Source organism: Thyridium curvatum (assembly GCF_004353045.1).
Source record: "Thyridium curvatum strain D216 chromosome Unknown NODE_9_length_649264_cov_80.371750, whole genome shotgun sequence".
Taxonomy (NCBI): Eukaryota; Fungi; Ascomycota; class Sordariomycetes; order Thyridiales; family Thyridiaceae; genus Thyridium; species Thyridium curvatum.
In genome coordinates this window covers 158,759-180,209 of record NW_022156764.1, presented here as the reverse complement: position 1 = coordinate 180,209, position 21,451 = coordinate 158,759, and the positions used below count along the sequence as shown (strand labels likewise).

The following is a 21,451-nucleotide window of genomic DNA, read 5'->3' as shown; positions in this document are numbered from 1 at the left end:
GGAACAGTTATTCATTGGTAATGACTTGGGAAGACTGAGAGCTAGTTTCCCCAGACACGAATGATGGGAATACTGTACCGATCTATCTACCTTGATGTCGACTTGGGGAAAGGATGGCGTAAGGTGGAAAAGAAAAAAAAAGGGGACCTACTCCGTAGGAGTGCGTGGAGGGTCTCCGTCTCGGAACGCCGAAGATAACCTTTGTCACCAATGGGGAGCTAGGCCGAGAGTCTAAGCCAAGGTACCATATTTTAGTTTCCCCTCGTGCGTCTTTGGTGCGTCGTGGCGTTTCGTTCTCGGGAGGTTTTGGCTCCCTTGTCTCGAGTGTATTGTCGTCAACGATCAACGCCACCCTCCATCCATTCCATGGCAAGACAACGTCAAGCTGGAGCAAGTCTCCACGACCACGACGCCTGCAGCAGGGCCTCAAGTAACACTTGCTACTGTGCTTGCCATGCCTCAGCGCATGACTGATGATGACTCCTTCGGCTTTCACGAGCCAGCAAGGCAATGCCGTCCATCTCCGTGATTTGCCCCGAGGAGACGCCCGATCCTGGTGGGGAGACTGTTACGCACGATCGTGCAGCATGGCCGGCATCATGCATATTGCGAGTGATTTAACCTGCAGCTGCTAACTGAACAGGCCGGCAACACGTTTCCCGCTCTCACCTTCTCTCCTCTCTGCAGGGTCCAAGAGACAGAATGGAGTCGAGTCGAGATCGAGTCCATTGCTGAGACCAATGGAGGGGTCCAACCAATCCGGGTGTGTTTGGCGCAATGTTTCCCCTCAAAGGTGTCATCGAAGGGAGCGGCGAGCGGCGCAGTAGCTATCGGACTGCCTCTCTACTCCGTAAATTCCATCTCTCCAAACGAGCGCGTTGCATCTCTAGCCCGTCTCAAAGGGAAAGGTGTTTGTCAATTGGCAGGTTAGCGGTGAAGCGAGTCAAACCCGGCGATTATTTCGAGACGCCGCGCCCGCCAAGGGAAAATCGATGACGGTTAGAGAGTGAGGAGAAACAACCTGGAAGAAACTGTGGATGCCTCCAGGGGCCGGGCATTCTAAGCTTCTAGCGTGGAGGGGCTCCCAAATGGCGCCTCGGTTCAGGGCGTTCCAGCGCGCGATAATCAAAAGTGGGCCGTTGGCTCGATTTCAGCAGCGTCGAATCAAAGCACGTGGTCACCGTCACGATCCTGGGTCAACATCAATTTCGAAAGTAGTCGACAAGGGCTGGGATGAATTGTATTGCAGTTCAAACTATCTGAAACATGCCTGCCGGTGTCTCTATTTGCAGTTGACGGAGCCAGCTCCCAACCTTTCATCTAGTGATCGATACGAAGAAAGTAAAACGATACTAATTCATAGCTATCTCCTCACACTCCTGAGCCGAGCTCTGATGCTCAGCCCTAGAAAAAGTTCCCGAGCGGCCTGACAGCCAACTCCGCGTCCTCAAGATAGTCCGGGCAGACGCGCTCCCACTCGAGGTCCGGGATGGTCCGCTTCAGCATCTGGTACATGTAGAGGAGAAACTTGTGCTCCACCACCGAGTCTTCTCGATGCCCTTCCCGGACGTCCCTGACCAACCTCCGGTTGATCCACTGGACCCTCGCCGTCTGCGCCCCCCGCATGACCACGCGTACGTCTCCCCGCGCATCGATACTCGCGTAGAGCCTACCGATCCCGGCCGTGTCCCAGTGCTTCCTCAGCTCGGAGAGGCGCTCCTAGACCTCCTTCTCCAAGGCGTTGAGCGCGATGTCGAACTCGCCCTCCGGCAGAGCCAGCGCGTTGTTGACGTAGCAGCCGGCTCCGGAACTTGGTGACGCACTCGAAGGCGAGCCATACCAGCGGCGCACGGTATTGACGACGCAGTCCCTGATGGCGCGACCACGGAGCTCGACACCGGCACGGGTCACCCCGTCCAATGGGTCGAGAGCAAGGGCCGAGTCGAAGCGGTGTCTCTCAGCACCGAGGGGACGACCGGGAGATACTCCGCGCGTTTGCGTATCGCGATACGGTGTGTAGTGGCGAACAAGGCTTAGGAAGCCGAAGATTGGGGCCCACAGGTCGACGACCAGGAGCTCGCCCTGCTTTCCACCTCGCGGGTGGACGAGATACGCGACGTGGTGATCATCTTCGCGGCCTTGGTGGGCATCGTTGACGCTTTCGTCGTGAGGAAAGACGTTGCGGGAGAGAGGAGACTTGACTTCGATCTCGTTTATCGAGGCGCAGACCGCTGGATGAAGCACAGGAGTCAGTAATTCTGCTATCTGCGGCAGTTCTAGGAGAGTATGGATGAGAACTTACGTCCGAGGAGGAGTTCGACGAGTGGTGCGTTGACGAGCGCCATGTCATCGTACTTGTGTCGCTTCTGAGTCGACCGGACGGCATGCGGGAGGGCGCCAGGAGCGTTGGATCCGTCAAACGTGCGGAATACCGAGCCGCCCGTGTACGGATCGTCTTTGAAACTGTCGTCCATCCGAGTTCTTCCGCGGCCGCCCATCGCGTCTCGGTCGTACACACCAACCTCCTGCAGGAACAGAAGGGTTTCAGAGACCTTGGCCACGCGATACAGCACCCTGGCTGCGTTGTTTACCGCCTTGAATCGTTGGACTTTGTCTCCATCGACAATGCTGTCCATGGCTCGGTCGATGTAGATGGACGAGCTCGCCATTGTAACGAGTTTTCAGTTGAGGATCGAAGGTAAGGCTCCGGAAAGAAGGAGTACCTTGAACAAGGTGCAGGACTTCAAAGAGAATGGAAGATCTTGGTGTCTGTCTTCTGTGCAAGAGCTGTGTGATGATACAAAGTACCTCTGGTGAGTGGAAGCACTTTGAGATGCAGCCCCAGATGGTCAGAATCACATCTGCAGGAGGAATGAAAGAAGGCTGCCAGTGTTCCATGGCTGAGGGCAAAGAAGAATGAGAAATAATGTCTTTATATATATGTTGAGGGCATCGCGATGATGCGCTGTTGTGTTGATTTCAATGGTTGTTGAAGGTGAGGCCACCGGTCCATGCCGGAAGACTTTGGCAACCCCTCCGGACATTTATAGGACCGTTGCTCCTGATTTTGTCCCTTCGGTCAGTTAAACAATAGATCAAAGAAATGGATCAGGCTATAAGTGTCCGCGACGTCACTAATTGTTCAGATTCCTATGTTATTGTATTGGGTTAGCTTGATCAAACAATAGTGAATTCTAACCGATCAATTAACTCAACACAAAATCTTTTGAATACCATTCACACCCACAATAAATAGAGCTTGTACCCATTACCTAACTCACAACGGCCGTGGCTACTCCCAGCTCACTGTCCGCCTGCCCGTAATACAGGAACCAGCGGCCCCGGAACTGCACCATGCCCTCAGTGAAGACTACCTCATTCACCAACCCCACTCTCTCATTCTTCTCCGACACCACCACCGACGGCCGATCCAGACGAGCCAGCGGTCCGTCCTCGAGACGATCAAAGTCGACGAGCATCTGGCTGATCGAGTACTGGTTGTTCCGATACCCGGGGCACCCGACCGTCGCACCGTTGTACACGAGGATCCACTTCCCGTCCGCCGTCTGGACAGGAGCGGGACCGGGCTCCAGCAGCCGGTCCTCCCACGGCAGCGCCGGCGCCGCAAAGTACTCGTTGAACGGCTGGGCCTCCCAGTGCAGCAGGTCGTCGCTCTCGGCGCGGTGCATGAACGCGTCGCCGAAGAGCATGACGTACTTGCCGCGGCCGTCCCGCTGCGGGAAGATGGCGCCGGCCTTGGTGTGGCCCCGGCGCATCTGCGTCCGGCCCTGCACCGTCAGCCGCACGTCGACAAAGTCCGGGAACAGCGGCGGGCGCTTCTCCCAGCGCACGAGGTCCGTCGAGGTGGCGAGGCACAGGCGCGGCGTGTCGAGGTCCCACGCCGTGTAGGTCATGTAGAAGACGCCGTCGAACCGGTGGATCCGGGGGTCCTCGACGCCGCCGCCGGCCTCCCAGGGCTCGGTGGCCTCGAGCACGGGGCGGTCGAGACGGGTGAAGGAGAAGCCGTCGGCGGACCAGGCGAGGCCGATGCTCGACAGCAGGGCCGCGTTCTGCGCGCGGTAGAGCAGGAACACGGTGTCGTCTAGGACGATGGCGGCCGCGTTGTAGATGTAGGCTGACTCGAAGTCATTGTCCGGGTTCGGGACCAGGAGCGGGTTGCCTGCGTGCTTGACGAAGGGCCCAATGGGGAAGGTCGGGGCTTTGTAGTTGGGATCACCCTCGCGAGAGGCCGGGGTGATCACAGGGGGTGTGGAAGAGTAGAAAGTCGAGGGAGGCATGGTGATCTGGTTGTTCCTCAAGGAAGGGGGGAAGGCATGAAGGTATGAGAGTCCTGGCCAGCGGTGATGTGCGGGGATTGCCACATAAGTACTCCGATATATCGTGTGCGGCGTAGTCAATGAGTGGAGCTGGATGGCTGTCGTCGAATCAACGGGTAGTTCTCAAAAACCACGCATTGAGTAGTCCCCTTTGGTCAATAGATCAGACGTGATTCTTGCTTTCACGGAATTAAAAGGGGTTCGCTCGAAGTCCTTATGTGCCTGCTATATCTCGATGAACTCTCGTCGGCGTTCACGGCGCCGGGCCGGACCCACATCATACTGTATGCGGGAGCGCCACGCTGGTGCCTTGGCGGAGGCCGGCGGGCCCGTTTGTCCAAGGATGTCCGACAATGATGGACATAAGCCTTTTGATACCCACGCCGGGATGGTGCTGCCAGGGGAGAAGGTCGAGATAAACAAATACCTGTGTTGATCGGAAGGATCCAACAAGGCTTACTACGGCAGTCGATTAGACGATGCGCAAGGAAGGGAGAACGCCTCATCAGGGAACCGAATCGTACCAATCACAACAGTTTGCTCACCATGGCCTGCATCAAGTCACACGGGACGGGCGTTTTCAGCCTTGGGCATCCACGACAAGCACCGCCACTTCCAGCCTGATCATCCTTCACCGACATACCCCGCAACGTACCGAAACATCACTTCGCAGTCCAAGAGGAGCTGCGAGAATCGTGCAGCCTTCATATGTTAGACGCTGTTCAGACTACGTAATCCATCAAAATCCTCACCATGGCGACCCAGCATACCTTTCCTGAGTCGGCGACGGATGCCTTCAAGACGGCGATTCAAAGCTTCAAAAAGACTCTCAATAACGACAAGCTCTACGCCCAGATTCTCCAGACCAGTTCTATCGAACAGGTATATGATATGACCGACCAGCTCCAGAAGGAGCAATCAAAACAGCACAGACTCAGGAATCTCGCCAAAGTCAAGCCGTATTTGGACCGGCTTGATGCATACACGGGCGCCATCGACACCTTCGTACAAGCAAAGCCCGACATTCTCGCACTCATCTGGGGCCCAATCAAGCTGCTCATCCAATGGGCAAGTGTGCTCTCCAAATCGCTTGATGCACTCATCGATATGGCCGCTCAGATCGGGTATTTACTACCCAAATTTGGGCACGCAAAGAGAATGTTTGGAGACAGCGATCAGATCGATCTTCTTCTGGCCCTGTTCTTCCAAGATATCCTAGACTTCTACTCGGTCGCGCTGAAGTTCTTCACCATGCCGCGTGAGTCTAATGGAGTGCTCAGCCTGGGCTGCCAGCTACTTGAAATATCAGATGATGCTCACAGTTCTTCAGGATGGAACCTTATGTTTGAAGCGGTGTGGCCCAAGAAAAAGCCAGAGATTGAGCATATTATCAACCGTGTGGGCCGTCACGCCGCTATGCTTGGGACTGAGGTCGGCCTAGAGCATATCCAAGCAGCCTATGAAGCTCGCACAACCGATCTTGAACATTTCAGAAAGGTTCATCTCCGAACAAAGCATACAGAGTACAGCATTCTGGAGACTGCTATGGCCCCCACTTTCTACGACAAGAACTTGTATGAACTTCAAGACCGTCTGTGTGAAGGGACTGGCGATTGGATCCTGAAGCATCCTACAATGCAGAATTGGCTGGACTTCAGGCCAGAGGAATCTGGAAGCATACCGCGTATCGTGTGGCTTCGTGGGATCCCCGGTGCAGGTCAGTCAGGACGCCATCACAGGCAGGATTGTCGTTGAGAAGGTTGAAAGTTAGTCTATCATGATTCTTGCTGATATTGAATTAGGGAAAACATTCCTTGCCGTTTGCCTTATTCAAAAGCTTCGATCCATGTATCGCGAGCCGAATCATGTTGTATTTGCAATTCTTACTCATTCACTTAGCGTCTCCACGACCTCTCTTTCAATATTCCACTCACTCATCTTCCAATTGGCTCGGGACCATCATCTCATGTCAAAGGGCCAACCTGAAGAACATGAGTCAGTCTTGCAAGACTTCATTTGCGAGACAGACCGGGGCACATTGGCCTCCAGTCTCGATGCAGCCACAGAGTTGTTGATCAAGCTTCTCCAGCTCTCTGGCCCAGTTCACATTGTTATCGATGGCCTTGACGAGATTGATGAAAGGCAACGACTTCATTTCCTTGTACAAATCCTGACAGTATCTCAGAGTTGCCCAGAGACCCGCATCCTGATTGCAAGCAGAGACGAAGCTGACATAAAAGCCGAACTGGAGTCAAACGCGACAGCTATCCGGGCGGATAATTGCAACGCGAGCAGTATCAGACATTATGTCACTGTCCGGTGCAATCAGTGGATAAAGGCCCATAACTTTAGCCAGGAGGAAAACCAGGAGATTGCGGTTCTCTTGGAACCAATCGCTATAAAGGCGCAAGGTAATAAATTCCCTGGGTAGAGCGCTAACCTGCGGCACTACTGTGATACTTATGGAGTTACAGGAATGTTCATGTACGCGGAGCTTATTCTGAAAGGCTTGGATTTTCTCGATGGCATCGACGAGATACGTGAAGAACTCAAAGTCCTACCTACAGACCTCAAAGCCGCGTAAGATATTCTCCCTTGACTCCCATCAATCCAGCTCCACGGAAAGTAACACTTGATAGTTATGGCCGCATCTTCTCCCGCATCAACGAGCAACTCCCTACAGAGTACTTGAGAGAGAAGGCACGCAAGATTCTGGGGTGGGTGGGGTGTTCTCCTGTGCCCTTGACTATCCAGGAACTTGACCAAGCTCTGTCCATCAAAGTCGGAGACTTCTGCCAAATACCAGGAGCCTACTCCACTCTGAAGATTGTGCATCTCTGTGGCCCGGTTGTCGAAATAGTGGATAATGAGGTCCATTTCGTCCACTTCACTGCGAAAGAGTGAGAAGCGCCTGTTGCATACGTGCTTTCAGAGTTCTAACAAGTTTTCAAATGCTAGATACTTCTTCGACTCGCGGATCAGCAGCCATCTGAGCACGGCCCGATACACTCTGAGCCTGGCAAATGTCTGCATCACATACCTCTGCCAGCCTCATCATGACCCGACCTTAGATCATGGCACCATTGCCAGACACCTTTGGAAAGGTGCCTATCGACTTCATCATTTCGCTGTTTGCGAGTGGTTCAACTTGATAAAAGCATGCTGTTTATTCAAAGAACTTGACAAGAGATCTGAAAGCTGGCGACAATTGCCCCGCCTGCTAGAGCAACTTCTGAAAACAAGAGCGAATAACTCGTTTCGATCAGCAGGGGAGACTGCCCCCCTGTTACTTGAGAATGCCGAGACTCTGGGTCCAGAAGTCTACGAATTGTTGTGCCAAGAAGCTCGTTTTCTCAAGGATTCTGAAATGAGATTGTTCACAATAAGCAAAGGTATGTGGAGTCAATAACATGTTGGGGTCTAACACTTGGTTAATGCTTTAAGTTCAAGGTGAACATCTCACATTTGATCCTCTGAAGCTTCGATGCACGACAGTTGCTGTAAATCGCGCACTGGAAGAAAGGATCTGCCCTCTGAACGCGAGAGAACCAGAGTCGACAAGCTCAGCACCTTGCTTGCAAGGCTTGCAAGATTTCAATTTTATCCAACTCAACTACGGAACGAAATTGTTCAAGTGTCCATTCGTGAGCTGCGCACTGTACCGCAACGGGTACGAGGATGTGAAGCTCAGGCAAAGTCATGCCAAAGACCACCAGCGACCATGGAGATGTGAAATACCCGCTTGCGAATACTCCGAAATTGGCTTCCTCTCCCGTCGAATGAGAGATGAGCATCTGGACCAATTTCACTGTGTCGACCATTCCGGCGAATCGGTTAGCCTGCGCGACAAGGAGGTCTCTGAAGAAGATTTTTCCTTTGCTTCAGCTCTCATTCGAGCCAACAAAGTTGAGATAATGCGAACCTGGATAAAGCAGTATGCAGGCGACATCCCGCGAAATACTCCGTACCTTAATTGGAAAAGGGATTTAACTGAAAAGGAGCAAGTTTGGCAAGCATTACTCACCGAGTTAGCCTCTTCAGGGTCTGTGGAAATGCTGCAAGATGTGTTGGGACAAGACGTTCGTGTCTTTGCCATTCGAAATTTGTGCAACATCATCCTTAATCCAGCCATCGCCAGTGCCAATCTTGGGATTGTGGAGTGGATAGCTGCCAACTACAAGTCGCCCCATTCTTCATCCGAGCACTACTCAGCAACCTTAGCCCTGGCTTTTCAAGTCGAGAACTTTCACGCTATTCAAGAAGCTCTCAAGCCCCTCAGCTTGCACTTGTTCAAAACCGGAGAAAAGCAGATTGCATTTTACTCTCGGGAGATAATTGCGTCAACAGCAAACTGCCCTCGAAGGGAAGACATACTTATCTCGCTGTGGAAAGATTTGAAAATGATACGGAATCCTCGTCGTGTTCATCTTGAGTCAGGGCTTTGTACTGTCGCGGCGACAACTTGTTCTATCAAATTAGCGTCGGCACTTCTCGAGTTAGGGGCTCGTGCTGATGGACGTGGAAGCGGTTTGAAGACACCTGCGCCACTTCATCGTGCCGCTATGAAGGACAGCTTGAGAAATGCGAGGCTTATGCGGTTCTTGTTACAACGCGGCGCTAATGCAGATATCACATATCGAAAGACAGATGGATTTGTTGATCGGCAGTATCGATTCAAGGAAGCCAAAATATCGGACGAAGTTGGCACAAAAGGACTGTTCAACTGGTTGGGCAAATCTTGGGAAGAGCTAATCCGAGATCCTTGGGAAGCAAATTGAGAGAATATAGGTATTTGAGCCTAAGGCATGCGAGATAGATCAGAGCACTCAGATGTACTACTAATCTCTGTCGATGAGTCGTTAAAGCAATTCTTGAGTTCCTAAACAATGGACGAAGAAATATCTATCAGTTTCGAACAAATAAGCTGACTGGTTGGGAAAATCCAGCTTACCTGCCATCTCTGCTGGTCTATATCTGTCTGCAAGAGTGACCCAAAGTCTAAGGAGTCGGATATGACTCTCAGCTTATCCTTTTGTACCCATTGGATATACTGGTTGTCTTGAGTAACGTTGTCTTTCTGCGGTGGACTTTGAAATGGGAGGGAAATGCCGTAACTCACATTTTCTATTGACCGCCTCACAACGTAACGAGTTACAAATACCTGTTGGGACTGCCCAATACGATGGACTCTACCAATCGCCTGGGCTTCCGCCATTGGGTTCCATTGTGGCTCGAGGATATGGACGTGGCATGCTGATATGAGATCGATTCTACTTGTCAATTTGAGTGTCAGCAGACCGTATAGTACGTAGTCAACAACTTTAAGGATCAAGGATATATGGAGGAGGGCAGCCCACCCCTCTCCAGCACTCCCAATGCTGGCGAGCATGACCGTACATGCCACATCAGAGCTAAAGCGTGCAACCGCAGCCCGTCTCTGCAGAAGCGGCGTTTGTCCATCAATTCGCTGTAATCTTAAACCTGCTTTCTGAAGGTCAAGCTGAACAAAATCCAGCACTTTGGTCCAGCAACTGAAAACGACACTGGCATATGAACTTGCGTTAGTCTGAGAAATCAAGAAAGTTGACTTGCTTAGGACTACCTCTTTCTGGGCTCTTGGCTGCCCGTTGAGTTTGACTGTTCTGTCAAAATGTTTCGGACCAAAGTTGCAGCTTTTGCTGACTGATAAGAACCGGAAGAGCCCTGTACCGTGTCTTCGGCCTCGTCAGAGGCCTGGCACATCAAACAGTCATTGACGTCATCGAGTTCCTCCCCCTCTTGTATGCGCTGCTGGCACATATCACAGATACCGTGCCCGCACGATAGTATGGAGTCATCGTCAAATCTGGCCAATGGCCCCTTGCAACCAGAGCATTGTTGTGAGTGTTGTTCCGTCGTCTTCCAGTTGCTAGCACAATGACTTTTTGAGCGCCATGCTTCTAAAGCCTTGGTGGGTAGTACTTTATCTCCGTAATCGCAGATTAATCTGAGGCAGTTAATCAGACTCAGTATGTTGTCGTCATAGATTGCCCTGGACTGGGATGCTGCGCTCTTTGCCCTGTAATTGTTCACGCCTGACGCAAGTTCAGCCGCTCGGGATTTGAAGAAGTTATACAGTTCTTGATCAGCCTCTCCGAGATCGACCCATGCAATTCTTTCGATAGGCGGTCGCATTCCCATACTCGTACAGATTGTTCGTCGAAGGCAAGTGGCCCGCACCATCTGTTTGAGACGGTTTATGGCATTGGGTTGTCGGTGCCTTAGAGGCTTGGTAACCCAATGATCAAAAGCTCGTTTCTCCGCCAGTTTGGGCACTCTGAGGAAGCTGAGAAGCGCACCGTAGTCATCAATTGAGTTGTGAATCGGAGTACCTGTAAGACACCAGCGACAGATGGCGCGTTTCGAGATGGCGAGAGCAGCTTGATGGATTTTCGACATGCGTGAGCGAATACGGTGAGCTAGGACAGAGAAGGGATTCAAAATGAGTGAGCTGTAATATGTTTCATGATCTCGGAATGGAGGGCGTACCTTCATCAAGAACCACACGATGCCAATAATGCGAGAAAAGAGTATCTTCTGACGACACAACGAAATCTTCACGGAGAACTTCGTATGTTGTGATAACAATATCGTGCTGAAGAAGGCTAGGGACCAAGGTTTTTCTCGAGGCCCCATGGTAAATGACGAACGTTACTGAATCGAGAAGGTGCCTGCGCTCTGTTTATTAGCACCTAACTAGTGATGTTATTTTCAACTATTGGCCGTTACATTTTGATCTGAGCCTCCCATCCAATGATAACTGAAGAAGCGAGTCAGCCATCACATGCCGGAATTGACACATATTAATTGTACTTGCCTGACTTAGGGACGATGATCAATGTGGTCCGAGACAGTTTAGCATCGATCTCAGCCTTCTTGAGATCAACTATATCCAGATACCAGCAGATCAAAGCAAGTGTTGTAAGGGTCTTCCCGAGCCCCATTTCCTAGAGCGTACTGAGCTTACTGAGTTGCGTCATCTTCACATTCCCAGCTAGCTCACTTACATCTGCCAAAACTCCTCCAAGGACCGGGTGGGGATCCCGCTCTCGAGCTCCCGTCACAACATGGCGATAGCCGTTCGAGGTTGCTTGCCATATCGTGTGGACTGTGGCGCTGTCGAGACCGCCGCGCTCCTTTTCTACCATCATCGAGAGTGCTTCCAACTGATGACTGCTAACAATTAGCTACTTGTTATAATGCAATTGATTCCGAAAGGAGGAAGGGCCAGTCGCGATATACCTGTGGAGTTTCGATTTGAGACGTCGACTTTCCGTGACTTTTGTGACTCCAGAAAATCCATTCGCCTGGTCAAAGATCTTCCAGATAAGTCCTTTCCCGACTTCGTCCAATTTTCCACTCGCCTCGACCACACTCCCACTTGCCGATATGGAAACACCCTCGATCTGTGGCATTTCTGCCCCGGGTCTGAGTAGGAGATGGGGATTGAAATAGGGCACGCTGGCATCAGCTTCCTCAGCCGTAGGGTGTTGAAAGAAAAGGCCCGACTCAGACATCAGATCTCCGATCCCATTTCTGTCTTCTGCTTGACCGTAGATCAGGATCCGAGCAAGGGCATTGTCCCGCCTTAACTTGGTTCCGGATGTGTCCTTACTTTTGCCTTTTACGGTTTGTGATCTCTTCACAGTCAGAGTTGCTGTCAAGTGGACTGCGAATTCTTTCAAAAGTCGCTGCAAGTCTTTGCTGACAATAATCCCAGCAAATTGCTGGTGATCTTCGAAGTGGAGGCTTATGATGTCTCCATCTCGCGAAAGCAATACCGGCAAGCAGTCGATCTTGCCCTGATAGGTAGTGGAGAGTATGACTTCCAGCACGATCTTGAAACCTGTCAGAGTTTGAACAGTAGCATAAAGTCCTTTGTACTTACAACCCCAAAACACATATCATACTCGTGCTCTTCGATGATCTCCCCATTGTCTGGGGTACTGAGCAACTCCGCAGGCGTAGATTTGCTTCTTTCACCATCAGTGAACAGATCGTCGTCGTCTTTCTGGCTGATCATCTCTGAATTTCCGGCACAAGGCTCCATTTCGGCGACATCTCCAAGCAATATCGTTGGTTGTGGAACAGACTGTGTGGCCGGGTCTTGATAGGTGGCAGTGTTGAATGTAAGGTCACAGCCGACGGAAGGAAAAATGCTCGCTGGGTCTGAGAACTCAGAACCATTGGAGTAGTGTTGGGCCGCATTTGTGCCATTCAGGAACAAGTTGTCAGCACCAATATTCGAACTCAAGCCATCGAAACCCCCATTCGTTTCTTTATAGTCAGGTGAGTTGTCGATGAGGTGTGGTAGATCCAGTAGTGTCGGATCTCCTTGCCCAGTTGGGGTATATGGCCAAGCTTCGAACTGGGCCGTAGAAACGTCAGTGCCACTGCCTGGCAATTCTTGGGGAGCTACGGCAGTACCCCAGGCTAGTCGCGACTGATCCCAATTCAATATAGTATGAGCAGTATCCATCGCTGTCAAGGCTGGGTCGGGAGACCAACTCCATGACACTTGTTCTTGCCCAGCAAGCCGCTTCGATTCATGATGCTGCTCGTCCGTGAAGGGACAATCTCTCTTCTCACTGCTGATCCCCACCTGGTCGGGAAATGTCAAGTCGGTAGTATCGGTAGCCATCTCTTCCATGAGGGAAATGGTATTGTTACCTGCGAATTCAAAACACGCCTATCAGTACTTCGTACGCTTTGAAGCACTCACAGAGCGGTGTGAGAGTTCGCTAGACAAAAGTTTTCTGTCACTGTCAGAGTTAGAAAGAGCGAGATTACCATGAATGCAGCAGCTCAGCCTCAGTGAACTCCACCACAGCACGCCACGTAGCAATTGAAATGGTCCGATTCGTCCAGACTGTAGGTCCTGACGCGTTGTGACTTAAAAGTGCATTTCTAGATCGCGTTTCCTTAGGTAGTGTGTCAGCCTGCAGTCTGCCTCGGGCACCCACGGCGCACACCTGATGTTACCTAAAGTGCCGACTTTTACTACATGGTCTTTTAGCGACTTAAGTCAATAATCGATGCAGCCAGCAGTCCGTTGGCCTTTTTGTGGCGAGGTAGCCCCTTTCGCAACCGTTCTATGGCCCGAGCAATTCTAATCACACCTTCCTCGAGATCCTCTTCGTCCACGTAAGAAAACGTCAAGCGTAGAAATGCATCCAGATCAGCACTCTCCTCGTCACCGTGCACTTGAAACATGGGCCCGCTCCCAACAATCAAATTCTCCTCCATCGAAGCCTCGACAACGTCACTAGATGATAGACCATCAGGAAGCTGCAGCCATACGAAATACCCACCATAGGCGTGGCCGTCGATCAGCCCAGCTGAACGAGAGCGAATGCCCAGGGGTTCCAAATACTGCTTCACAGCGGCCATTGTGAGGCGATGTCTCCGTTGCAGTGCAGGCCGCACGGTGTTAGCGAGGTATGCTTGTAGCGCGCCAGACGATAGCATGTCTGCCATGATCGCAGCAGAGAACTGGCTAGGCGATCCGCCGGACTTGGTTGAGCCGGTCTGCGCGAGCCCGAAGGCGAACTCCCTCGATCCCTCCAGCCATCCGGTGCGCATGCCGGGTCCGGCCATCTTGCTGAAGGAGCCGTTGCTCACCGCATACCCAAAGCGCCCGGGATCTTCAGGCGTTGGGCCCACGGCGAGGTCGATGTCGCAGAGGCGAGGAAGCACCATCTCAGGATGCTCAGCCGCCTCGACTCGCGCTGAGCCTGAGCACTCCAGTGGCCACTGGAGTAGGTCATAAACATCGTCGCATATGATGAGAGCGTCATGCCGGCGAGCTAGGCTGACGAGGTCCTCCCTGCGTTTGACGGACATGGTCTTGCCTGAGGGGTTAGAGGCCGTCGCGACGACATACACAACATGCCGGTAGAATTTCCGGTATGGTCCAGAGTCTTTAACTGGTGATTGCTTTTCAGTGTTTCTATTAGTTTGGAGGCCATTTGGGCAAAGTTGACTGACAGAGACATGATGAATACTTACTGTTCCCCTCTGCGCATATTCTGCTTCCATTTGCAACATCTTCTCTTCCAATGCTTCAATGTTAGGTCCCTCGTCGTCCTCGGGAAAGCCTTTCAGACGCCCGCTGAAGCCAGCATCCTCAAAAATGGAACAGACGAGGTGGTATGTAGGTGACACAAGCCAGACGGCCTGCGTTATGTGGGGATCCGTGAAGCTCTGGAGAATGCATGCAATGTTTTGACTTGCACCACCCGAGATGCATATCCGTTCCGGGTCGCGCTCAACATTGTAGTGGCTATGTAGCCAGGTTGCTATACCCTCGCGTAGCGGTTGGAATCCTGGATCTGCGCCATATTGCAGCGCCGGCTCGAATACTGCGGGATTCGACAGGACAGCCTGAGATGAAGCTGCTAAAAGTTCTCTTGGTAGAAGCGAAGGATGAGGCCAACCGCGGAGCAGATTAATCTGTTTGGGGCTGTTTTGGGGCATGATTAGACTCCTCAACCACCTGTTCTTGTTGCACTCACTGCGAGTTGTTAGCTAGGTGTCTGGCTGCATTAGAGTACTGGGGTACTGGCCTGGATTTAATACTTTACCACAGCTCTAAAAGCGCATTCAAGGGGCTCACATCCTACTTCCATTGGCGGAAGGTTCCCTATGTTCCACACCCCGTTTAGCTTAGATCTCGGCTTTACGCCTGCCGGGCTTATTTCAGGTCGGGCCCAACCAAAACCGGGAACGGGGGCGAGCCTGTGGAGTTAGGCCCTTGAGGTTCCCAGAAGGGCATGGGACTGCGAGCATGCTCCAAGTCTGAACCGGAGCGGTATTGCCCCTTTCAAACTTATTTTGCCGATGTACGGATCTAGTTATGAAAAGGAATTCTCTTGCCGATCTCGGAGTCGTGTTATTCGTTTGAGAGTGTTGTCGGTACAACAATTGCAAGTAGATCTGACACTTAGAGATTCTTCTACGGGAAAAGGTTACCCTGTACCCTGAACTACCATCTACAGATATTCTCCCTCTTTGCATACTCTCTCCTATCTATTTCCTCAATTTCGCCGCTACGTGATTGCGTGCTCGGGTCCACACGGACATCTTTGGTGGGTGCAACTCTTCATCCGCTTTGAGCTCGTCAAGCCCCGTCTGAAGATCAACCTGTTCCAGAGGAATGGCCCACTTGTCAAATCTTCCAACTGTAAGCTTGTGACCAAAGTAAAGGACGAAGAAAATCGGAATGCCGATATAGCTGCTCAGGAACGAGGAAGTGGACCAGGAACCTGGCAGGAACAGTTCAAATCCATTGATAAGGCACAGCAGAATGAACACAACGATGCAAAAGTACGAGGCGTAGGGTTGCATGCGGGAGGTGAAAGGGAGATCCGCCCTGTCGAGGCCCTGTACTTTGAACGCGTTCTGGAACCGGATGGAGGTCTGAGAACACCAAAAGAGTTAGCCATTGCCCCTTTAAGCCTGAGATTTGGTAAAGACTTACGATTGCACAGACAGTCCACGAGATGAAAGCCGCGGTGTTGACGAGGTTGACAAGCCATGTGAACACTTTACCGGACTGCGCGTTGACGTTGAGATATGCCAGAAGAGAGAACGCAGAAGTCGCCAGTACAGCCATGTAGGGCACGCCCTTCTTGGTGCACTTGGACAGGAACTTGGGCGCGTCACCGTTGATGGACATCGAATACAGCGACCTGCTCGACTGAAAAATGAAGGCATTGGACGAGGACCAGGCAGACGTGAGGATAGCGGCGTTGATGACGCTATCAAGACCACGAATGCCGGCACGCTTGATGCCGAGCACAAACGGCGAGGATCCGGCTCCAGAGTCGCCGCTCTTGAGTCCTGGCTCGTTGGAGGGGCAGATTACGCCAATCGCAAGGACTGAGCCGATGTAGAAGACGAGAATGCGGATGATGAAGCTCTTGGCAGCTTTGGGAAGATTTCGGCGCGGGGCCTTCATCTCTCCGCAGCAAAAGACGAGCATCTCGGGGGCGAACGAGAACTAAGGCAGTCATAAGTCAGTTGACGTGAATGAATACATAACCATGGAGTGTGTGACGCACAGGAAGAAGAGCAGATATTAGAGTACTCCAGAAACTGACGACATATCCTCTCGAGCCCTCCAGGATGTACGGGTTGAACGCTCCCGGGTCGCCCCAGTAGTGGAAGGCCAGGAGAGGCTTGCCGGCTGGACCGCCCCACCAGAAGAGGATGAACGCCAGGATGAGCAGCCCGATGATTGTGATGATCTTTAGGGAGGCAAAGTAAAACTCGGTTTCTCCGTAGACTGAGACGGGCAGCAGGTTCAGCCCGACGACGACGACGATCATGACGGTGATCCAGACCGCGGGGCTGATGGGAGGGTCCCAGAAATTGATGACGAGACTCGCAGCCGTGATTTCATAAGGCACGAAGATTCCCTGAAGTGAGGTATTGGGTGTCAATAACCAGTCTTTCCCCTGACCTAATCGAGGCCTGGATACATTATTGTACTTACAAAGGCATACCAGTAGTACCATCCCATGGCCCACCCCAGCGATGTCGAGACATAGCGCCGGGCGAAGTAGGCAGGTGTTGCACCCTTCACGGGCCTATTCAAGTTCAAAACACATCAGCTATCAGCTTGCTCCCAAATGAGTCGATATAGCAACGCAACTCACAGATACGATGCCGTCAGGGCAATGGACCCGACAATAAGAAACACCAGGGCAGACATGATGATGTAGGTGATCAAGGTGAACCCCGGCCCGCCCTTGGCCAGCGTCGCACCGCTCCCGACGAAGAGACCTGTGCCGATGGTGCCTCCGAGAGCAATAAGCTGCGCATGGCGGGACTTGAGGCCTCGCTTGGTGCCACGCGGGACCGCTGATGTATCGCCGCTCGCCTCGTCGGTGTGGGATTCCGTGCCTGCCTGCGCCATGCCCTTTTCAGGGACGTTGAAGGATTTGTCCAACATATTGAAAGGGTTTTCTCCTCCTGCAATGAAGAATGATGCAGTCTGCAGAGGGCCTTTGGGAGAGGCTCTGGGTAATTAAAGGGAGGTCCTCCAGAACCGGGTATGGATCTGAGTATATATGAACAATCGAAAGTAGTAATGGAAAAGAACAGAGACTCGCCGGTCGCCTCTCATCCCTTTCACGCCGCCATGTTGTCGGGATCTCCCAACGACCTAGACGAGACCGGGGCCGCACCGACAATTCGAGATGTACCCACCTTCGCTGACGGTTACCACTTTCTTTGCATGAAAAAGGGCCTGCAGGGTCTGCTTATCTGCGCGCCTTAGTCATGAGGGGGCGCCGCGATGCCGCCAGTGCCTACGCTAAAGTCGTACGGCGCAGGCGTTGTGGAGAGAGCTCTATGGGAAGCCGTAATGGCCGATCACGGTGCTTGGCAAGACTTTTTTTTATTTAGTCCTTTGAAAAGGTTGCAATTGGTCAAGGGATTTTGAACGGGTCACTAGTTATCAAATACCCTGTCTTCAGGTTGGGAAACAAGGGATCGATGTGCATCAATGCCAACTGCCTGGATGAGTCCCGATCTGTGATAATCCATTACCAATGCCAGAATGGACCTGGGGTAATCCCCACCGTCATTCCTCAGGACTTTATCTACCAAGTTCCTTACAGACAATTTCTTTGACAAATGTTTGGCACATATCTTTGTGTTTTGTGATCATAGGCTTGGTTAGTTTCAAGGTCCAACATGTTGTTATCTTTTCTTCATTGGTATGTAACTGAATTATTGCTTATTCTTCCAAAAGGAACTCTGGTGACTTGAGATCTACCCATCCCAAATTCGGCTCTGACTGCTTCCATCCCAACCGGTCACGGACCAGCTTCGAATATGTCTTGACGTCCTTAATAGGGTAGCTGAGGAATGGGATTTCCTGTAATAACACGTCCGTCAGTAAAGCTTTCATGGGGAATACTGCTGCTTAAATCACCATGTTGCGCAGGAAGAGCCTTACCTCCTGACGGTGAACGCCACTGCACATGAACATGATATGCACAGTCCGGCAGCCCGTAGGCATAGAGTACTTGCCCGCGCCGTGGTACAAGCTCCCGAGCATCACAAACGCCTCGCCGCGCTTGAGCTCGGCGTCCTCGACGCCTTTGTTCCCGTCGGGGCCGAAATCCGGCTGGTCGTCGCCCCAGAGGTGCGAGCCGGGCACTATCCTCGTCGCGCCGTTGGCCTTGAAGGTGTCGCACGTCGGCACGAACAGGCCCAGGAGCATGTCGCGCCCGCGCGTGTACTCGGTGGCGGCGGCGTGGCGCGCGTGGTGGTTCTTGTCGTCGCGGTGGAGCTCCTGCGCGTTGGAGCCCGGCTGCGAGGACATGGTGATGGAGATGGAGAGCAAGGGGTCGGACTTTTGCACGGTCGGCTTGGAGCCGTACCAGATGGTCGTTTCCAGGCCGATGAAGTAGTCTGCGATGGCCTTTTGTCGTGTTTTGATTAGTGAATAGGGTTTTCTAGGCTCTAGACAATGGACACATGACATACCTGGTACAAGGAGTCGGAGAAGAACTTCTCCCGGACAGTCTTGCTCCGTCCGACGAGGCGCGTGCAAGTTGCCGTGCCGCCGTTGAGGGCACCAACGGTGCTCTTGGACGAAGCGGAGATAGAGGCATCGAGGTACGGCTGGACCTCTTTGTTTGCCGCCTCCAGAGACTCTAGGTCTGTGAAGTCCTTGATGACAACGCAGCCATCCTTCTTTATGGCGTCAATGAAGGCCTCAAGGCCTGCTTCTCTAGCAATGCGCTGGACCATCTTTCGCAGACTGAGGGTGAACAATGAAGTCGGGAGTGGGGAAAATGATCTTGATGATAGTCTGGCTATCAATTCACAACTCAACAATTCCTCCGACGATAAGAGATGCGTTTCCGCTAATTATATGGCTTGATGCGTTGTGTGATGCATCTTTCGGATGGTCACCTTCTGGCAGTAACATTCACTTTGAAGGAGCTAAACGCGGCCGAACTCGGCTGTTCCGAGAATGGTAGGCGTCAGCGAGGCGGTGGAGTGTCCGACGCTGGCCCGGTATTACATTCAGTATCCGGACAGTCTTATCATCATTAGCTTTCCCCGCAATCTTTCCAGACCAGATGCTACCATTATAATCGTTGACTTCGATCTGTGCCGCGTTCACCCGGATCCCTGAAAAGCAGGTCTGGAAAGGCGTCAGCGTTATCTACGGCTGTATATCTCAGCTCTCGGCCATTGACAAGTCTAGATTGCTAAGATCCTCCGCCCGGTTCTCCTGAGGACAACAGCCCATGGAGCATCATCGCTCTCACCCATCGCCTGATCGTGGACCGACCAGGCCTCTCTGACCACGGACCACAAGCCCTTCATGTTCCCGATCCGATAGCCTAGCATCTGGTTCCACCACTCCTCCCACACCCTCCTCTCCGATGGCTCGGCTTGGCACGAGGCCATGAAGCCGGGCCAGGAGATTGTCGCCGTCGGCGTGGCGTCGTAACCCGTTCGCCTCTTGATCTTCTCGATATCAGTCAGCTGTTCGGCCACGCTCTGGACCAACGCCCGCATTGTAGGTCCGCCGCACGGTGCCACCCGTGCGTGGAAGTAGATACGGATACCCGCGGCAAAAGCGAGCGTGTGCTTGGAGGCAAGGAGAATGGTGACGTCGTCGCTGGTGCGAAAGGATGTGAACGCTTCCTCGCTGATATGCCACGCGTCCATCTCCTCGATGAACCTGTCGCATTCCAGCGAGAAGGCCTCCGGTGGGCTGCAACCGCCCAGCTTGTAGAAGGCGGCGTTTCGGGATAAGAGACAAGCGCGGCTGAGGAAGTTGACTAGCCTGGCTGTGATCCCGTACGTGTATTCGAGTGAATGTCCCGCTCCGATGAACTCTGCCGGGCCATCCGAGTCGGGCCTCCACGGTAAGGGCTCCAGACCAACATCTGTAGAATCGCTCAGGGTGCGTAAGAATGTCGAGATATTTACGAGGTGAGCCCCGGGCGATCCTGGCTGCACGTGTCCTCGCAGGCGTGAGACAAGAGCTTTGGTAGCATCCAGATGTATCCAGAATTCCTCCATCTGGCCATCCATGACATCCGCGGTGACTAGAGTCAGCATGACAGAGAGGACTGCCTCGCACTCGGACAGGCTGCGATCAGCCACAACCCCCATCTCATCCTGCCGAGTGAGATCCAACGAGTTCAGCGCCCCTCTCAGGCGTGATACAGCCTCCACACGAAAGTACCTGGCCATTGCACTTGCATCGTCTGTTCCATCCAGGCCACGAAGGTGAGATGTTGACGACGAGAGGAGAGAGTAGACCAGAGCGACTTTGCTATCCAACACCTTCCAGCTCTTCATGGCATCTCTCCACGGCACTCTTCTTGCCACGGCCATCGCTTGGTTGGCATAGATGGAGCTATAGGCGTTTTGTGAATGAACCACAGGCTGCAAGAGAGTTGCCACGTTTTGGAGATAATGGTCTAGTAAATTACTGACTAGGCTCTCGGCTTGTAAATCCGCACTGGGGAAGTCAGGGACTGATCCGGATCCCACACGACTGTGATGGGGACGTTTGGTGAGAAGCATGTTGGAGCTTCCATCGGGCAGAGGCCCGGAGTCCTCGGCAACAGCAGCGGTTGTTAATGAATTGGGATCCAATGAGTCGGCGCTAGATAAAGTCAAAACCGGGCTGTCGTTGCTGCTGGTGGCAATAGAGTCTAATGGCGATGTTTGGCTGATCAATGGTGGCGAAGCTGTCTGTCGAAGACCACACTCGCCCCCACTGTTTCGAGCGCAGAAGATACCAAACGGCCCTGACCAGAGGCCCTCTGGCCGGGCGGTTGCTGCCAGACGATCAACATCTTGCAAGTGCTCATCCACATCGTTTACCTGACCGGCTGGCCAGTGCGGGTTTCCCACTATGAAAGAGAGAGAGTCAGTCGGAGACACTAGGGTTAGGGCGAGTGCTTGAGTAGAGCATACATGGTAAACTCATGGCCTGACGGCGGTATGACGACTGCGACACCTCATCCTGGGCAACCCAGAAGAGAGGCACGTTGTAGCCCTGGCACTGAAGCCGTGCTTTGATACACCGT

At 52.6% G+C, this 21,451-nt stretch overlaps 5 protein-coding genes across 5 annotated transcripts; 1 reads left to right on the top strand and 4 right to left on the bottom strand.

Annotated features, from left to right (window-relative positions):
• Positions 1–1,719: 1,719 nt before the first annotated feature.
• E0L32_002237 (uncharacterized protein) lies at positions 1,720–2,669 on the bottom strand (the record flags this gene model as incomplete). Its single annotated transcript, XM_031136404.1, has 2 exons — positions 1,720–2,231; positions 2,303–2,669. The coding sequence occupies 2 exons, from the start codon at positions 2,667–2,669 to the stop codon at positions 1,720–1,722; spliced, it is 879 nt and encodes a 292-aa protein (XP_030988452.1).
• A 603-nt stretch (positions 2,670–3,272) lies between these two features.
• Positions 3,273–4,298, bottom strand: E0L32_002236 (uncharacterized protein; the record flags this gene model as incomplete). Its single annotated transcript, XM_031136403.1, has 1 exon — positions 3,273–4,298. The coding sequence occupies one exon, from the start codon at positions 4,296–4,298 to the stop codon at positions 3,273–3,275; it is 1,026 nt and encodes a 341-aa protein (XP_030988451.1).
• Positions 4,299–5,090: 792 nt separating this feature from the next.
• E0L32_002235 (uncharacterized protein) lies at positions 5,091–9,115 on the top strand (the record flags this gene model as incomplete). Its single annotated transcript, XM_031136402.1, has 6 exons — positions 5,091–6,054; positions 6,140–6,748; positions 6,806–6,917; positions 6,977–7,237; positions 7,296–7,729; positions 7,788–9,115. The coding sequence occupies 6 exons, from the start codon at positions 5,091–5,093 to the stop codon at positions 9,113–9,115; spliced, it is 3,708 nt and encodes a 1,235-aa protein (XP_030988450.1).
• Positions 9,116–9,935: 820 nt separating this feature from the next.
• On the bottom strand, positions 9,936–17,331 carry E0L32_002234 (uncharacterized protein; the record flags this gene model as incomplete). The annotated part of the gene is made up of 12 exons (XM_031136401.1): positions 9,936–10,795; positions 10,866–11,047; positions 11,190–11,323; positions 11,384–11,549; positions 11,619–12,214; positions 12,265–13,046; positions 13,496–14,889; positions 15,457–15,794; positions 15,856–16,377; positions 16,439–16,795; positions 16,873–16,966; positions 17,036–17,331. The coding sequence occupies 12 exons, from the start codon at positions 17,329–17,331 to the stop codon at positions 9,936–9,938; spliced, it is 5,721 nt and encodes a 1,906-aa protein (XP_030988449.1).
• Positions 17,332–18,120: 789 nt separating this feature from the next.
• E0L32_002233 (uncharacterized protein) lies at positions 18,121–21,351 on the bottom strand (the record flags this gene model as incomplete). Its single annotated transcript, XM_031136400.1, has 5 exons — positions 18,121–18,261; positions 18,343–18,810; positions 18,876–19,152; positions 19,714–21,274; positions 21,339–21,351. 5 exons carry the CDS (start codon positions 21,349–21,351, stop codon positions 18,121–18,123), a joined length of 2,460 nt encoding a protein of 819 aa, XP_030988448.1.
• Between the last annotated feature and the right edge of the window lie 100 nt (positions 21,352–21,451).